The sequence below is a fragment of the Rhynchophorus ferrugineus genome, unplaced genomic scaffold (genome assembly GCF_030347505.1).
Source record: "Rhynchophorus ferrugineus isolate W39M unplaced genomic scaffold, kcgeb_rfMv2 rfM3, whole genome shotgun sequence".
Classification (NCBI taxonomy): Eukaryota; Metazoa; Arthropoda; class Insecta; order Coleoptera; family Curculionidae; genus Rhynchophorus; species Rhynchophorus ferrugineus.
Genome location: NW_027472582.1, coordinates 74,905,611 through 74,923,148, shown reverse-complemented (window position 1 = coordinate 74,923,148; position 17,538 = coordinate 74,905,611). Strand labels below are relative to the sequence as shown.

The 17,538-nt window shown below is 33.0% G+C and overlaps 1 protein-coding gene across 1 annotated transcript in view; it reads left to right on the top strand.

Moving 5' to 3' along the window:
* Positions 1 to 964: 964 nt before the first annotated feature.
* Positions 965 to 17,538, top strand: part of vex (somatomedin-B and thrombospondin type-1 domain-containing protein) — a 279,653-nt gene continuing 263,079 nt past the window's right edge. Inside the window, exon 1 of the mRNA XM_076397783.1 lies at positions 965 to 1,342. Within this exon, the coding sequence (XP_076253898.1) occupies positions 1,096 to 1,342 (247 nt within the window). The 5' untranslated portion in view covers positions 965 to 1,095. The remainder of the gene's footprint in view (positions 1,343 to 17,538) is intronic.

The window sequence follows — 17,538 nt, the reverse complement described above, 5'->3', positions numbered from 1 at the left end:
TTCAGTATTAATGTGCATTTTAGTCTTGTTAACCTTTTAGACTTTTAGCGATCCGACGTACAAGCCAGGGTCCTTGACAATAAATCTACTAATTGGAAAGTATTCATCTATATATTGAAGTACTTCCAGATAATAAATTTAAATAAGAAATCCTGAAATATATAAAATCCTATAAAATCAGTTGAATCCAAACTAATAAATGATTAATTGTTATAACCTTAATTAATATTTGAATTTTTAACATTACCCTTAGATATTCTTTATTTTTATATTCACTGATAATTAAAGACATATTTAGATACAATTGTTGAGAGCTCTAAAAAGGGCCTATTTTATAATGTTGAATTATATTTATAATGTTAAAGAAAATCACACACACGTAAAAAATTAGTAGCTAAATATAGCATCAGTTATGAGAGCTATTTAGGTTTTTCTACCCGGAAATTCTGAAAGAATACGATCTGAAATGTAAGAATTATTTTTTTTATGTTTGAACATGGCGATGCTATGACAACAAATCTGAAAATAGAAAGATTAGTTTATATTTGTTGCCCGATGAATTAACTGAAACAAAATAGGAAAGGAAAACAAACAGAATCTAAAGATGTATTTATTCAAATGCCCTTTCTTTTAAGTAATTTTTTTTTACTTTATTTTAACGTATGTTTTAAATTAATATGGACATATCTTAAAATTTATGAAACGATATACATCTTGTTTGGTTAATAACGTGGAATACATTTAAATTGTCTTTCGGTTGTTCAAGATACGTAATCGTGTTATATTTCTAAGTGGATAATTATTATTGGAGGCCCTTGATCTAGGTCCTAAGTCATTTCGTAGAAGGAAAAAAACGGGAACCGGCACGCGGGACCCAACAAGTCCGTCGGCGCCAGCCTATACTCTTCCCTCCTTCGCCTATCCCCCGCCCACCCAGGGGGCTGCTCAAAGGCCGGTCGGCCGATACCTCTTCTGGTTTGTTCATTGCAGCGCCGACCTCGTGCTCGACCGGTTCTGCGATTCTCGCGTCTTCCGTACCAACCCTCACGTGCTCGCGAAGTCTCTCAGCGTTACGACGAAACCGGCACCGAAACAATGGTCGCGACACTTGGCAAATGTTGGATTGCGTCCGTTGTCATACTGCAGTTGTTGCACGGGACTGTCCTGGGGGGTAGTTGCAGGGAAGCGAAGTTGTGCTGCACGGGACGCGATTCTTCTTGCGTGGTACAAAAAGCGCCGATTAATGCTATCATCGAGGATCTGAGCGACAAGCCATGTTACTGTGATCATGCTTGTTTGAAGCTGGGCGACTGTTGTCCCGATTTCAAGGATGCTTGTGGAGGTACGTGGACCAACGCAAAGTGCACGCAACTCTATTTTTAGTCAATTTTAAGCGAACTAATTAATGGAATATTTTAAATATATGAAGGGGGATTACTTAAAAAAAAAACAACTAAATAAATGAACTTAATTTGCTTATGATATTTTCTATAAAATATTGATGATGTTTGAATTAGTGGTTCGACAGGATATGTATTATTTTAAATCAGTTGAATTCATTTTCCTCATTCCAACTGAAACAAAATAACAGATTAGCCAGATTATTTTTGTTTATATATTTGCAACAGGATTTAGTAAAAATTTCAGAATTTGCTATTACTATTACTTTATGAAAAATTTCAGTATAGTTTAATTCAATTTATCTTTATATTTTTTGAAAAGGCTTTCAGTAATAATATATACTTTATGCTATACTATCAGTATATGGAAATGTTAGATGTAATCGAACATTCTCATGTTACAAAATTGTTTTTTTTATTTCTAGTTTGTACTCAATCAAATTTGACTAAAATATATGTATTAAAATTGAAGTATTATGATGATTTACCTCGGTTTGTACTTTTGATTTAGTGTTTTCGTTAAATTTTGGCTTATAATAATCAATATGCTTATAATTTAGAGAAATTAAATAAATATGACAAAATCGTAAATAGTTGAAAGTTGTATTGTTGATATGAATTTTGTGATGTGATATACCATTCCATTCTTTAAAGAAATTCTAATTCTAATTATTCACTATTAAAGAAGAGTAATCTATCGCTATATTAATAAAACTAGGGCTATATTAATATTTATACTGTATCTGAGCATAGAAACAAGCTGCATAAATATCGTTAAAATAGCGGATTTGCGAAAACGAATTGGGATGCATTTCGCATCGGATTCACCGTCGCTGAAGTGACAACCGCTTCTTTTTCTCTCAACCGCTCTGGTCAGTGATCCCGGCCGGTCCAAAGGAGCGCTTCTCATTGTTTGTTTACGTTAGAGCGCTTGTAGTGTATCCATGGTACGGCTAACGATACTGAAAATAAACCAGACCGACCGCAACGACTATTTCGGGAAACCGTCGTTTTCAGGATTCGACACGTATTTTTTCCATTTTTCTGTCAGTCCCTTGAACAAAAACCCTCCGACCTTCAAGTGTATGGTTGTTTTGTATATTTATAAAACAGAAAGAATGTTTGGTTTAAAAAGTTGGATTATTTTCAGACCAACATTGCATTCATTATAAGTGGTTAAATGTTTAATACATAAAATAAGAGAGTTATAATGTGCAAGAATGCAGTAACGGCATAAAAGCTTTTCGCTATTTTGCTTTCCTCAAATATGGTTTAATATTTTGCCTTTTAACGTTAAAAATATAATTTTTATGCATATTAAGCTTTAATGTTGCATTTTCTACAACATAAACTAGTTTTCTTTCGGCAACATGATATGAAATATAAAATTTTTATGTATAAGGGACGGGTGAAAAACCTAAGTACAGTTTACGTTTTATTAATGTGCAATTTTCATCTTCATTCTCATTTAGAGTGGTAATGTTGTCTGTTATTTCATCGTTAGATAAACTAAAGGGCGTTTTTATTGGATGGAGTCAAAATCTAGCTCTATTTACCAGTCATATTATTTTGCCAAATACATCTCTACTTTTACATTAACATGTTTCATTGTTTTTTTTTCAGTGAAAAAAAAATCCTAAAGCGTGTAGTAAAGTAAATATGCGACTTTGTTCCTATTCATTAGTTTAAAGAAACTTTAAAGGTAAAAAAGAGAATGAAAACGATACAAGAGCAAACCTTTGTCCGCAAAAAGAGCACATTTGGCCTATATGTATATACGACGTGTTTCCGAGAGTGATTATGTGGATGAAGCATGGATGGTGTATGTTTATCTTGGACAAGCTATGGAAAAAAAGGGGAGAGAACTTAACAGTTACGAATCACGCATTTTACTTTTTAAGTACGTATAAGTTTTTACTGTTGTTTCTTTTCATGTTCCATTTGTAAAAAACAAGATAACATACTCGTTGAATATAAAATGGAACTTAAAAGAGAATTTAAATATAATGTGGATAAGACAATCTTGCATATTGTTGTAACTGTTCTTTTTGTATAATAGCGTTCAATAAATATACAACTTACCTATATTCCTATAATTCTATCTATACAACAGTGATCTTACTACTTACTTACACATCTACTTAATACCTAATTTATTATTATATTAATCTAATAATTTAATATTTGTTCCACAGATCTGTATGTTACAATTATAATGATAATGAAGAAATATTAAAAGTTAAAATACTATTTAATAGCACTTTATTTTTATTTATCGATACAGTGCATTATTTAGCGCGACTTCAAACATCCACTTATTTCAAACGAACACAATTCTTCACTCTTACATTACATATTTTAACAAACATTATTCCCAGCAAGATTCAATCCTAGTTACTGCTGGTAAACTAAACTCTTAGCCCACAGTTACTCATTGGATTCGACAACGTTATTATTCTCTATTTCTAACGATGTTCTTAGAAATACATTTTTCGGGGGGACAAGAACTGTCAATGCAAACAACTGTTATTTATGACAGATAGATGACAGAAGTCACCCTGTTTGGACATTTCTATTCGGCAGGTGTTGACATATTAAGGAAGACATATTATTATAAAGTGTGAAACTTCTTAAATTAATTTACAAAAGATGAAACTAATATTCCGCATTTGTAGAGTATAATATTAGATCTTAATGATAATAACCATTGCCCTGTATGTATCTGAAACACATTTTCATTCAGTTATATAAATAAAGGTAGTTTTTATTTTTATTGTACTATTTCAGTGTTATTTGCACTTCAGTTTTTCCAATATATTATAAGAAGTATTAAATTATGTTGGGTTGTTATTAAATAAAAAAGAAACTGTAGTTAAGATTGAGATAATTTATTTCTCCCTCTATAGATGATTTTTGAAGGTTTAATGGATTCAATCTTATTCGTTCCCCCAGTGGAAAAAGTGGAAAAGAAAATCAAGAAAAAGGCCGAAATCGAAGTTTTATCTGAAAAAGAGCACACACTTGTCGTGTGTACATTGTGCCTCCGAGAATGATTAGGAGAAGAAGCTGAAAGAGCCCGTTGTGTTTCGCCTAAAAAGATGTTAAAAGAACGGCTTTCCACAATTGTGCGGATAACATTTTATCTTAACGTTAAGAATAGCGTAACAAGGATCTTTCTTATACTTTCTCATTCGTTTTACTTGTTGGTTGGTATAAAAATATATGTTTTCGACTGATTTTATGTTACTATATTGATAAATTTAATATATTTTTTTTACTTAAATATTATTCAATTTTATTTACTTGTATTTTTTAACAATAAATGGTAAAAATGCTAGTATTAGTATTAAGTGTTATAGAACTACATTTTATTTTAATCGTCGAATTTTCTCGACCTACTTTCTGTGATTTTAATAGACATTTTATAGAGTCGTATTTGGCAGAAGTCATGTTATATTTTGGTACTTATGTTAACAATAGTGGTTTGTTTTGAAATCATAAAATCCATGATGGCCTTATAGTGGTAGGTACGGGAGGAATAGTTAAGGCCAGAGACATGTCGCAAATTAGAGTGTTTTCAATTGTCTGTACAGACTTAATGGTCAAACCCACTGAATTAAAGTTGCATTATGGTACTCATAGTATTCACCTAGTTTAAACAATACACCCCCCCCCCCCCGGCTATTTTATTGTCGACTTAAAAATTGGGTTGACAGACAACTGTTTAGCTCGAATCAGGAGGTCATGCCTACACACATGCCTATTTTGAAGTAGTAGGTTAATAGGAGTTACATTTCTATTTAAAGTTATGTTTCTCTGGTGTATTTCTAACTGGCGCAGTTTTCTCGATTCGAATTAAAAAAACTAAATAAATAATGATAAATATTGATTATATGTATTTTCCTGGTACATCAACAAGCGATTGTTAAGGAATACTACCTATAAATTCAACGACAAAACAAAATTGTAATCGTGCACTAGCTTCCATATTCGCCAGACTTTGCCCCGTGTGATTGATCTCTGGATCGCTAAATGAGCTTAAAATTCCAATGGAGTTTTAGGGATTGTTTAAACACATTTTCTCTGCATAATTATTATCAACTTGAATGTGACTCCGTCCCATTTATTTGGTTTTATCTTATTTATTTTTGTCAAAATACATGATGTCATGTATTACAAGATTTCTGGTGCAACGAATTTAACACTAAAAACTGAAAACCGCCAGTTTCCGTCGTTCACAGCATTAATGCAGATTAAAAATCCGTCTCTTCCGAGAACTTGACCAATTATCGTGGTGCCGAATCCAGATGTTTCCCAGTCGATTCTCAGGAAAACGAGTCAGAAAAAAGAACGAAAACGAAAAAGTATATCTTAATGTGAACTCGTCTAGACGGTTTATGGAATTGCTTGGCATCAACGAAGCTGCAAGTCATATATAAAGATTAAAAAAGTTTTGGGACGTCGAAACTACATTGTTGGAAAAACATAATTGCGACGGTGCAATATAATATTGTAAATAAGCAAAAAAACTCTACTTTTAATATTTTATTCATTTTAATCTATTATTATTGCGCTGCATAATCTAATTTTATATGTCATTATTTTAACTCACTGTTTATTAAATAATTAATGAAGCATGATGTATGAAGAATAAAATATTTTCAGACAGATAGAGAAACCGCAGCGTATATATTTTCCGTTTAGAAATTTTGCGACACATAATATTTAATCTGGGCAAATATCAACCCAAAAAAATGGAACGAACAAGCTAAAACAAACATGCGAAACGAAAGCAAAAACAAAATGTGTACACATATCGATTGGCCGTTTTTTATTAACATTTTTCATTGGAAAACAATAGTGGAACTCTATTGGATTTGACGTCGGGCTTTGTCCAATCGATCCCTAAATTATATTTTTCTAGGTACTACATTCGAAATTTATAACGATTAAAACATTTTATTCATGCATATTTAGTGACCTATATTTATAATAATATTACTGTATGATTAAATTTATATAGTTTTAGTAAATATTTAGGTTTTTTTTGTGGTCAGACCTTTCTTTTGTAGTGAAGAAATCGCTACCCCTCGGGCGAGCGAGCCTAAAACGTACAGAGCTGAAGGCAAAATTGCCAATTTCATTCTGGCAACTCAAGTTCAACTTCGCAAAGAGAGAGGGAGAGAGATTTGGGCCGCAGTGATGCGGGGTAAGGGTTTCGCCTCTTTGCCGGCCTCCGGGGAACTTTTAAATTGATATAAATTGGTACTGGATGAGGCTTTCTGACATCAACTTTTTAAATTGCTTTCTTTTCTGACTGCCCAGGTATTTATCGTATTTGGACAATTTGCTATATACATTACCTTTTTCGTTTTTTCTTAAAGTTGTATAACATTTTCAACAATTATTATTTGACAGATGCCGAAAATGATGTTATTTTAACATTCCCTTTGTCAGCTAGTGCTGAACTCGACCTATTGTTTAACGTTTTATCCAAACCGTAGTGGTCGGTGTTAAGATTATAACTATCCAAGACTGTCTTGTGGTCCATGCTTTATTCCATAGTGACGTTGTGAGATCTAATATGTCATGTAACGATTTTTTTTTCGGTTAGAATGAAGTAGCTAAAAGAGCAAATTATGATGAAAATGATCTTCTGGAATGCTTATTTTTAAGTCCAGACTTCGAATATCCTTCACTAAATCTCATCACAATTGGTAATTGGGTGCAGCTGTACGTACCTCGCATAATATTAGTCTCTTATTTCTTTACAGTTTATAGGGGTCAGACTGTAACAGTTTTCAAGTCTTGGAGCCGCACAGAAGGATTATATGTATTTTCTTCACATGGATCATATAACTTTGCAATGCTAATTATATCATGAATAATGTTAGAAGCCTGAATATCAGTATCAGTGACTATAGTAAACAGTAAACAAACATATATAGTAAACATCAGATCGGTCAAGAGGAATTTGTACATCGTATTGACCACCATGTCTGTTTCTAATTTTTTCCCCATAATTGCATCCACTACTATGTTGAAAAGCAGCAGAGACGACGTAAGATGTCTGAAGAAGTTTAATATTTTTTTATGGGAACATCTTCCGCTTCCAAAGCTGCCAAAGTGAAGATCAATGTTTATCGTTGAAAACAGAGCAAAAATCAAAACGACCAATTTGCAAGCTTTCTACATCTAATACTTATGATAAATACGATTTTAAAGCCATCTATTAAGAAAAGCCGAAATTATTTTCCCCAACCTAACATTTCATTTCCTATATGTTAAAATATAATGTATCAAATGCTTATATCGTGCTTATATTGTGCTTGTATAAGCTCAATGTTGTTATCTAATCTAACTCATAAATAAATGGGGTTATAAAGTTTATGGATATCGAAACTTTTCTATGGGCCTCTTAGGTTCTTGTTGCGATATCAAGTCACGTCCTGGTTTATTCTCAGGTCATTCAGTTTATTTTCCTTAAAATACTGACTCCGGGACTTTGGTCTATCATTGGGGTTTCCTGCTACAATGTAGGGGTTATTTATTATTCACCGGGGCATTATTTTAGATATCTGGCATCTGTTTAAAATATACGCAGTCCCAAAGGCGGGTAGAGCTACGAGCAATACTAAATTCCGCTATTGTTAACATCAAATATTTGTATGTTTTTGTATAAACGTAATAATTTGTATAAAAGAGACACTTTGAACGCGTTATCGAAATTCGTTTTTCGTTTGTTCTGTCAAGGAGTTATCGATTCGCCGTACACCCTTTTGCTCCTTTCATTTTCATTGTTTGCGTAGGCTTAATCAGTTTTTGTTCTTTCGAGTTAGACAAAACACAATTTCAGTGCTATATTTGAACAACTTAAAATCTCGTTATATCGAAAAAAAGACTTTTGTCAACATTTATTTTTGAAAATTTAAAAAGCGCTAAAAGAATTTTGGATAAAATAATAATTTCAATAGAAAACAATTGATTCTTTTTCGATAAATACCGAGGAACGTTGATTAAGTCTGCGTAAACAAGTGAGGCTAAAAAGAGTAGAAATTGCTGCCAGGGGAGCGACAACTGATGTTTCGACAATAAAAAAGGTCAGACCATTTCAATCGAAACAGAAGTGGTAAATTTCCGGTAAATTTTTGAGAAAATACTTAAGAGTTTCCGGATCATGAAATTATTTATATGAGATAATGATAAACTATTCTTAATTGTAACAAATAATTAAAAAAAAATTCTTTTTATCTAGCAGCAAAATGCTTATAGTCATTTACATACCCTGATTTTTAAAGTTGAAGTTTCTTTAAAATAAATTTTATTCAACTATATAATTACATGTTTAACATATTACAACAAAGATTTTGATCCTTAGAACCAAAGAAAATGTTAGTGTCACTTCGTTGACATTATAGAGGTGGGAAGTCAATTTATTTCTCATCACATATAATTTAATCAATACATAGATACATATATTATATTATATTATATTATCATCAGTCGTAGTATTTTTCTCTAATATCTTTAATTCATCTAGAGGAAAGTTTATACTGTTTTTAAATCAGTTCTCAAAAAAAAAAACTTGAAAAAAACTATCATCAAACAATTTAAAAAGCACGAATTACATTTCCAAGTACGAACAATAATCTTAAGGGAAGAAATAATATAGGGACTGGGAAAAAGGAATGTTTCCTAATTGTTCTATTTTATGACTAGTAGTCTTTGAGCTCCCTCAATCCATATTTTGTGGTCTTACAGCTTCAGCTGCGATAATTTTTCCTGAATTTCATTTACTACACCAAGGAATGATTCTGGTAACTGCGAAATGATTTTCAGTCCAACGTCAACCTTACTTCCCAAAAATAGGTGTTATTTGTTGTTATATTATTGCTTACTACTCGGCCTTAACGTAAACACATCATCTTGTTTCTTCGAATACACAGTTGCGATATATAATAACACAAACTTATCTCTATATACAGTTTTGTAAGTATTTTGTTTAGTTCATATAACAACATTTGAAAACTTGTGCGACGTCTAATATTAAACTGCACTTTGATTGATTCGTTTTTCTTCCGAAGAAAGTTCAATAATATGTGCTCTGCTGCTTGTATGCTTTAAACCTGTAAAAAATGTATTTAATTTCACTTTTAAATTTACAATGTAAGTATGAAACCGAAGAACTGGCGAGCCCAAAAAAAAAACATTAAAATTCGTCCGGAATGATTGAGTAATCCGTGTGGATCGGCGACGCGTAAACGAAGCCTTGTCAAATAGCGAACGATGAAAATAGATTAAGTCTGCGTAAACAATGGAGATAGAAAGGGAAGAAATGCACCCCGTTCGTCCCTTCGGCGGCCCATCGCCGTGGCAAAATCAATGATTCCCAATAGAGCGTCTGAAACTTTTCAATCGAAAAGGAGAATTTTGCGGCGAAAACGTCCGAACTTTTTTGCAGGCTCGGTCGGGTTTAACGAGCCGCAAATGATGAAATTGGCGGAGCGGGGTGCGAGTTTCGACGCTAATTCGGTGCATCGAAGCAGAAAAAATGTTTCTCACCGACGCTGTAAATTAATTCTATGGCGCAACAACGAGAGTGATGTGACTCTGTAACACCTGTGACACGTGATTGTTTACGATATAAGTTGCTTTACATTTTAATATGTGTTAACCATTAAGAACGTTCTATCAATGTTTTTGTAAGACATTTATTGGCGTATAGGAATTAAGGAATTAGAAGTCTAATTGCATAAAAGCCTACTTAGAACATGTCATCAATCGCCAGGTTCTTTTCGGAAGTTTCTGTGGGTAATAATGCCGAGTATTCACCCTGGAAAGTTATTAAACATCTTCAGTATTCCATAGATCAAGTACCTCCTATTAGAAAGTTCGATGAAAGGTGGCGCCGAAATAACTTTAAAAAAAGCAAATATATTTGCGGAATACTTAGAAGAAAAATCCTATCCAAATTAAGGGGTCAATGTACTACCATGCGTCTATTCTAATAATTGTTCTGAAAGGACTGAAATAGCCACTCTTAAGGAAGTGCCTGTAGAAATGAATCACCACTTTAATTTCAAGAAAAGTGGCGGGAATAATACATGAGGAACTGCAAGCAAATCCTAGATAAAATTAACCAAATTGTCTGAATAATTTTTAAGTAAAAATCTGAGCGAAGTTGAATCATGCTGTTCTATTTCTCTGTTACCGGTTTTGGCTAAACTCTTTGAGAAATTGATTCTGAAACGCCTCAAACCTACTCTCCAACGAATAAAAATAAACATTAGGAATGCCTACTCAACAGCTGACCAAGTAAATCAAATTACAGATGTTATTGAAAAGTCTAAAGAAAATAAAGGTGTGTGTTCTGCTGTCTTTCTCGATATTGCTCAAGCCTTTGATAGAGTGTGGCAGAAAGGCCTCTGTATAAAATAAAGATAAGTGACCCTAAGAATTTCTACCTGCTTTTAAAAGTTTATTTGATTAATCTATATTTTTATGTTAAAAACTAGCGTGTCACAGTAAAGGGCGTTAGGTTTAGTGATCTATCTTCTTTACATCAGTGAACTCCCATACAATATTATACAGCTGCCACCTTTGCAGATGTTAATGTAATATTAGCAGTAGCAGAGACTGCAGAGAGCTCCATCCGAAAATGCCAATCAGCTCTTGATAGATTTATGATCTGGATTAAAAAATAGGGAATTAAATTAAATGAATCAAAATCGATTCACACAGATTTCACATATCGCCACATTATCTCAGATTTTCCTCAGTATTGCATAAATAACACAACAAGTAAGTTAATTGAAGACGAGATTTTTTATTTTCAATAATAATTTCCGATAGCAATTGATGTACAAGCAGAAAAAGTTTAAGTAAACATGTGAACAAAAACGTCGGAACAAAATCGTCCCCATAGGGGAAGAGTTCCGCAATAAAAGGGCTGAAAACTTTTCAATGGAAACGACGAGCTTCCGGGGCAACGTCCGATCTTTTTTGCGTGTTCGATCAGGTTAAACGAGCCGCAAGTGATAAAATTAGCAGCTTGGGGTGCGATCTCTTGGTGCTGTTATTGACCGCTTTGCCAGCGAATAGTTGGAGGTGGCGATCTCTAAGCGAATTGAAAATTCAATACTGTTCTAAATCGATTTGCGTTAACTTATCTGCATTAATACTAACTGAGAAATGAGATAAATAAACGTATTAAGTAATAATGAAAATTGATAACACATTTTAGAATATAGTTAAAAATATAAAATAAAAAATATATTATATTAATAGATACTACTTAAGTACCGTTACTTTTTTTATCATGTCACGAAAGCAGCATATATCCTCGTTTAATAAAGATCATTGCCTATATAAAAAGAGCATATTTTATCAATCAGCCAGTTTAGTTGGGAACGGAGTTGTTATGAATATTTTTTTCGCCGTCTTCAAACGTTAAACGAATCGTAAATGACGAGATTACTAATTTCAGCAGATAAATTCAGCTAGAATTCCGAATGAACGTTAAAATATAAATTTTGTATTATTATTATAATAAAGGTTAACGTATCCATATATTCACATTGTTAATAAAATATACTGGTACTTATTATAGGTTCTTTAATATTAATATCAAATTGGAACTCAACGTAGTCTTCTCTTTCTACAGCTAGATTAAGGTAGAAATGCAATGTGAACACGAATGTCACATGGATCAATTTCAGAACTATCTTCAGATATTCTTCGAAAATTATTGTAATTTCATACGCGTATTTAAATGTTTATTTGTCAAGTTTGGTAAAATATTTTATTAATACATATCTTCCTTCTGTGAATTCAGTTTCTTCATCTTATTAATACTACTACGACCATTGCTTTCATATTCCTTCTCTATTTTTATATTTTTTATTAGCTGATTCTGGTCTAAATTGCATCTTTTTTTATTGAGTCCAATTGATTTAGTCGATACTAAAATATTTTGATATTCATTATTTTGTGGCCTAGGAGAATTTACATCTCATTACCATTTGCGACATCTAATAATTTCTATTTTCAGTCTGGTCGGTTGGAACCGCGACCCCCTTAAAAAAGTTTGCAATGTGCTTTTCGTTGTACTTTGGAATTGAACTCATATTACGATGAATTAGGTTTTGATGTCACCTGATCGATATTGATCTACGCGTTCGACAGAAGGCGAAGAAAGGTATCTTTTGTGACAGTTGCCAGTCGGAGGTTTTGGCTTTTCTAAGTTGTTAGGGTTTGCCGCCAAGTTGATTTCATAGGTCGAAAGAACATCGCAATACCACAAAGTAAACCTGCATAGATGATCAATGATACCCTGTATATAATGCGCCGCCAGAAAATCAGTGAACTTGATGGTTATGATTTGCATTGAATAACATTGTGACACATAAAGTATTACAAGTTAATCAAACTTTTACAGTTAGACAAAACTCTCTAGTTTTAAATATAACTATGAAAAGCAAAATTTAATAAAACAGCACTAAAGATCGTAATTAACGTTTTCCATGTAAAATAATAATACGGAGACTCCGGATGGTAAAGACACCGAAGAAACATTACAGTTTAATAATTTTTAGTGCCGTAGTTGCGTTCGTAGAACCAAGATTAATTTTAAATTTGGCAAAGACGCGATATCCCTGAGCGCCACTACCAATAACAAGAGAATCCGGAATTAAGTGATAAAATCTATTGTTCTGGAAAATTGCCGAACGACATTGCACCGTAGGAAGCGCGATTGCGCCCGGTTTAATGCAGCTGTTGACGCTCGCTGACATTTAATTTATTGTCATTCTAGGGGAAACGATTTACTTTGATGACGCAGTCGTCTTTATTACTACTAAATACGTCTTGAAACGTCAAATATGTTTGAAAAAATAAGACATGTTTTCGTTCAAGTTTTTTCAAATTTACTTGCACTCAGTTCTGTTGGAAGAAATACCTTGTAGCGAATGTTTTAAAATTAATGACGTTCTACAGTAGTAAAACACATTTTTTTGGCAAAATTAGTTTTATTATTCACCATAATTTCCTACAAGGGTGATACACTGATTATGGTGACCCTCCAATTTTTCGATACGATTTTTGTAGTACGATTTGTCCTCTGCTTCAAAATAGGCCTCAGTTTCGTCGATCACTTATTCATTGGACGAAAATGTCTTCCCAGCGGGCACTCTCTTGAGATCTGAGAACAGGAAATAGTTGCTGGAAGGCAGATCTGGAGAATACGGTGGATGAGGAAACAATTCGAAGATTTTTGACACAGTGCATTGTCTTGGTGAAGCAGCACTTTCTTTTTCTACAAATGCGGCCGTTTCTCGATGATTTGGTCCTTCAAACGGTCCAATAACACTATGTAATAGTCGCTGTTGATGGTCCTTCCTTTTCGAGGTAGTCAATGAAAATTATTCCATGCGCATCCCAAAATACGGACTCCATAACCTTACTAGCCGTCTGTCGCGTTTTCCCACGCTTTGGAGCAGTCCACTCGGATGACTGCCATGTTTCATCCATTGTCACATATCGACGCAAAAACTCGGATTTATTACGGTTGATCATCTTCAAACACTGCTCCGAATCATCAACTCGTCGTTATTTTTGGTCAAAAGTGAGCTCGCGCGTCACCCACTTTGCACAAAGATTTCTCATATCCAGATATTCGTGAATGATATGATGTACACCTTCAGTTGGTATCTTTAGAGTATCTGCTATTTTATTCAGTTTCAATTTACGGTCATTCAAAATAATTTTGTGGATTTTTTAAATGTTTTCGTCGGTAACAACCTCTTTTGGGCGTCCATTGTGTTCACCGTCTTCGGTGCTCATTTCAACACGTCTAAACTTAGCATACCAATTCTTGATGGTTGATTTTCCTGAGACAGTGTCCGGAAACTCGGCATCAAGCCAAGTTTTTGCTTCAACTGTAGTTTTCCATACATACATTAATTTTACTATTATTTAAAAAAATAACACACTATATTCTATTTAGTAATGCACGTTATCAAAATGTATGACGTCAGCACGTCGCAATGTTGACGCATTAACTGGCCAGTGACCAACTTAAAGACCGTTCTAGAAGACATTCGGTCTTACCCTGCCTGGTTAGTGGAGTGACTGGGATGGTTATTTCTTGTCGGATTTTATACTGTTGCTTATAAATTCCAACCCGCGACTATCGCAGCGACTTAGAATTTTCGTTCACATTTGCCGGTTTATGATCTCTGATTATTATCACTGATGTTTTAAAGAATGTTGCAGGCATTTGACAAAAATGTCGACCAGTACCTCTACAAATCGACTTTTTTAGATTCTGTAGCTGCAGAGTATTCTGTCTTTTTTTTTAATTAGGGTAAAATGAGAGGGAAAAATCCGATCCGAGTTTAAAACGAATTTTACATTTTTACAAACTGCATTTGGCATTATATTCTACGTCATCTATGGCGTGCATTGACTGTTTTATTAGAAGGTCTATATAACCATCCCGTCGAAATATAATTTATAAGACATTTTATTTTGTTAAGTGATTGTGTGAAGTATGGTACCTCCGAACCAAACAGTGAAAACAGTTAACCAAATAATAAAATTATACCAATTAAGTGTATCAAATAATAATTAGGTAGTTGTCATATTTGTATTTTATTTTTGACGTGTTTTGTCAAGGATATCATCCGGAATATACCTAATTTTAATAAATTTATGAAATCTCGTTAAAAAGTAGTAATTTGATATCGAATTTCCCATTCTTTTTTTGACTCTGGCGAGGATTCGAAAAAATCCGGTGTCTGAAAGTTGTTAAGGATTTGATTGAAATATTTTCCAGAAATTTAAATACAGTTGGACCTGTAGTCTACGCGCCGGAAATGTTATTTTGCCAAGAATTTAATTTGGATGCCGTTATTTAAGATTTGGCTGACCTGAAAGAGAGAGAGACAGAGAGAGAAAAAAGACGAAATTCATTACATTCCAGTACCGAAATTAAATTGCGGCCAGGAAGATGACTACGTTGAATCTAAAATAAATGACTCTCATTTATACGTATGTTACGTGTATTTCAATTATAATTTCGGTAATTATATCTGTATTTCATAGAGATGATAGTGCGAGGAACTGACTGGATATATATTTGGTGTGTCGGAATAATTTCCGGTTTTTGTAATAGATTTTACTAGCCATAAGTATGAGATGTTATAGTTTGATACATATGTTATATCATTTTAACAAATTCAACTGAAAAGTCCCCGGTCTGACACATAGATGGCGCTACTAGAATTAAATTCATATGTTTTTTAGTTAGCCCTACCCTCAAAAGATGCGTGTATAAATTTTACAGTTGTCGGATCATAAGTTTGTGAATTATAGCATTTTGAGTGAAGCAACTTTTGTTATAGTGAAAAAAAAATGGATAAAAAGGAATTTCGCTTGTTGATAAAATATTGTTTTTTTGATGGGAAAACTGCCTCTAAAAAATCAACCATCAAGGATTGGTATGCTAAGTTTAGACATGGTGAAATGAGTACCGAAGACGGTGAACGCATATAACATATAACAGCGTTATAGGTTCATAATTTTTTGAAATTGTCGAGTCGACAAATATATAGTTTAAACTATATACTATATTTAACTATATTTAACTTAAAAACTACACTTTTTAAAAACAATTTTAAAATTCAGTTCATTAAATAGGCAATGTTTGCTTTTTTATTTTTTATTTTATCTGTTTATTGATATTTTTTCTTGTCAATTGCCGGCAAATTTAATTTTCAAACGACACATAAGTATCTCGTTCGCCAGACTAAAACAAAGCACCTTCTCCCTTATTAGCTCTAAACCTAAGTAGAGATGTCGGCTTAGGTGTCCCTCTTCAAGCTAAACAAGACATAAGGTACATTAATCCGTCGTCAAATATCGAACCACCTCGGGGAAATGCATATTTTACACCGACCCGTCCTTCCAATTCCCATTCAAAGGCCGCTCGACAACAAAAACGTCCCTTTAATCGCCGAGAGAATGTTTAAAAGATGAGAGGCGGGCCCGCAAGAACACAACCACCGGCCTGATGCGTGGCGTTCGATGTCGGTCGTTTGGCATAATGTACCTTTGAGATATCATTATCTGCTTCAAACTTTCTACGGAAAAAACTTAATGTTGGAGACGCTGATGCTGCTTCGTGCGATGCGATGCCGGCAAGGAAGGTACTCTTTGGAGGTCTTTTATAATAATGGAGGTATTGTTTGAAAATATGTTATGTAACTTGGAATTAAGAATACTGTATAAGGATTGTTGTTGATGGGATATATAAAGTTGAGTAATATGTTATTTCACATGTTCCTAACATATAATTTTAAGTCGCATATCTCTAGTTATATTTATTCAATAAAGCTATACTATAGCGCGATTGAACTGTAATAGTCCATAGAAATAAAGGTATCTTTCTTCTTTTTCTCACTCAGAAGAAATCGTGACATTTTGGATACCAAAATAACCTCGATGTTTATATCTTCTGTAACATAATTAAAGTAATATGAAGAACCTCTTCAACAAACATTTTGATAAGAAGAAAGAAAATAAAATATGTAATTTAACAAATATGATATATTTATCATTACGTGTACTTTTTGTTACAAAGTATTATGAAGAACTTAAATTTGGTTGAAAAAAATTGAAAGAAAAAGGGAGAAACAAAACAAAAACATGTGAGATAACAAAATATAATTTATTTATTAATATATAAACATTACAATAACCTTCATCAATATAGCATCCATTATATTTTTAGCTGCTAGTTTGGTTGAATTACATTTCTATCTGAATTTTATAGAAATAACTTACTTACGCTATTTTGTCCTACATGTATTTTAATATATTCTACTTCACATTATCTTCCCTTTCTTCGAGTTTTAAATGCTTGTCACCCTATGATATGCTCTAATAAATGTCTTATCGATTACACTCAAATTTAGATGTGTTAACATTTTTACAGCCAGTTTCTTGTTCAGTTTTAATGTTGTGGAATAGTTGTATATGATCAATGAGCAGTTATTTTACTCATATGAAGGAAATCTAGTCATATTTATCTGAATTTTTACATTTGCAGGGTCAAATATGTGTAAAATATAATGAATTT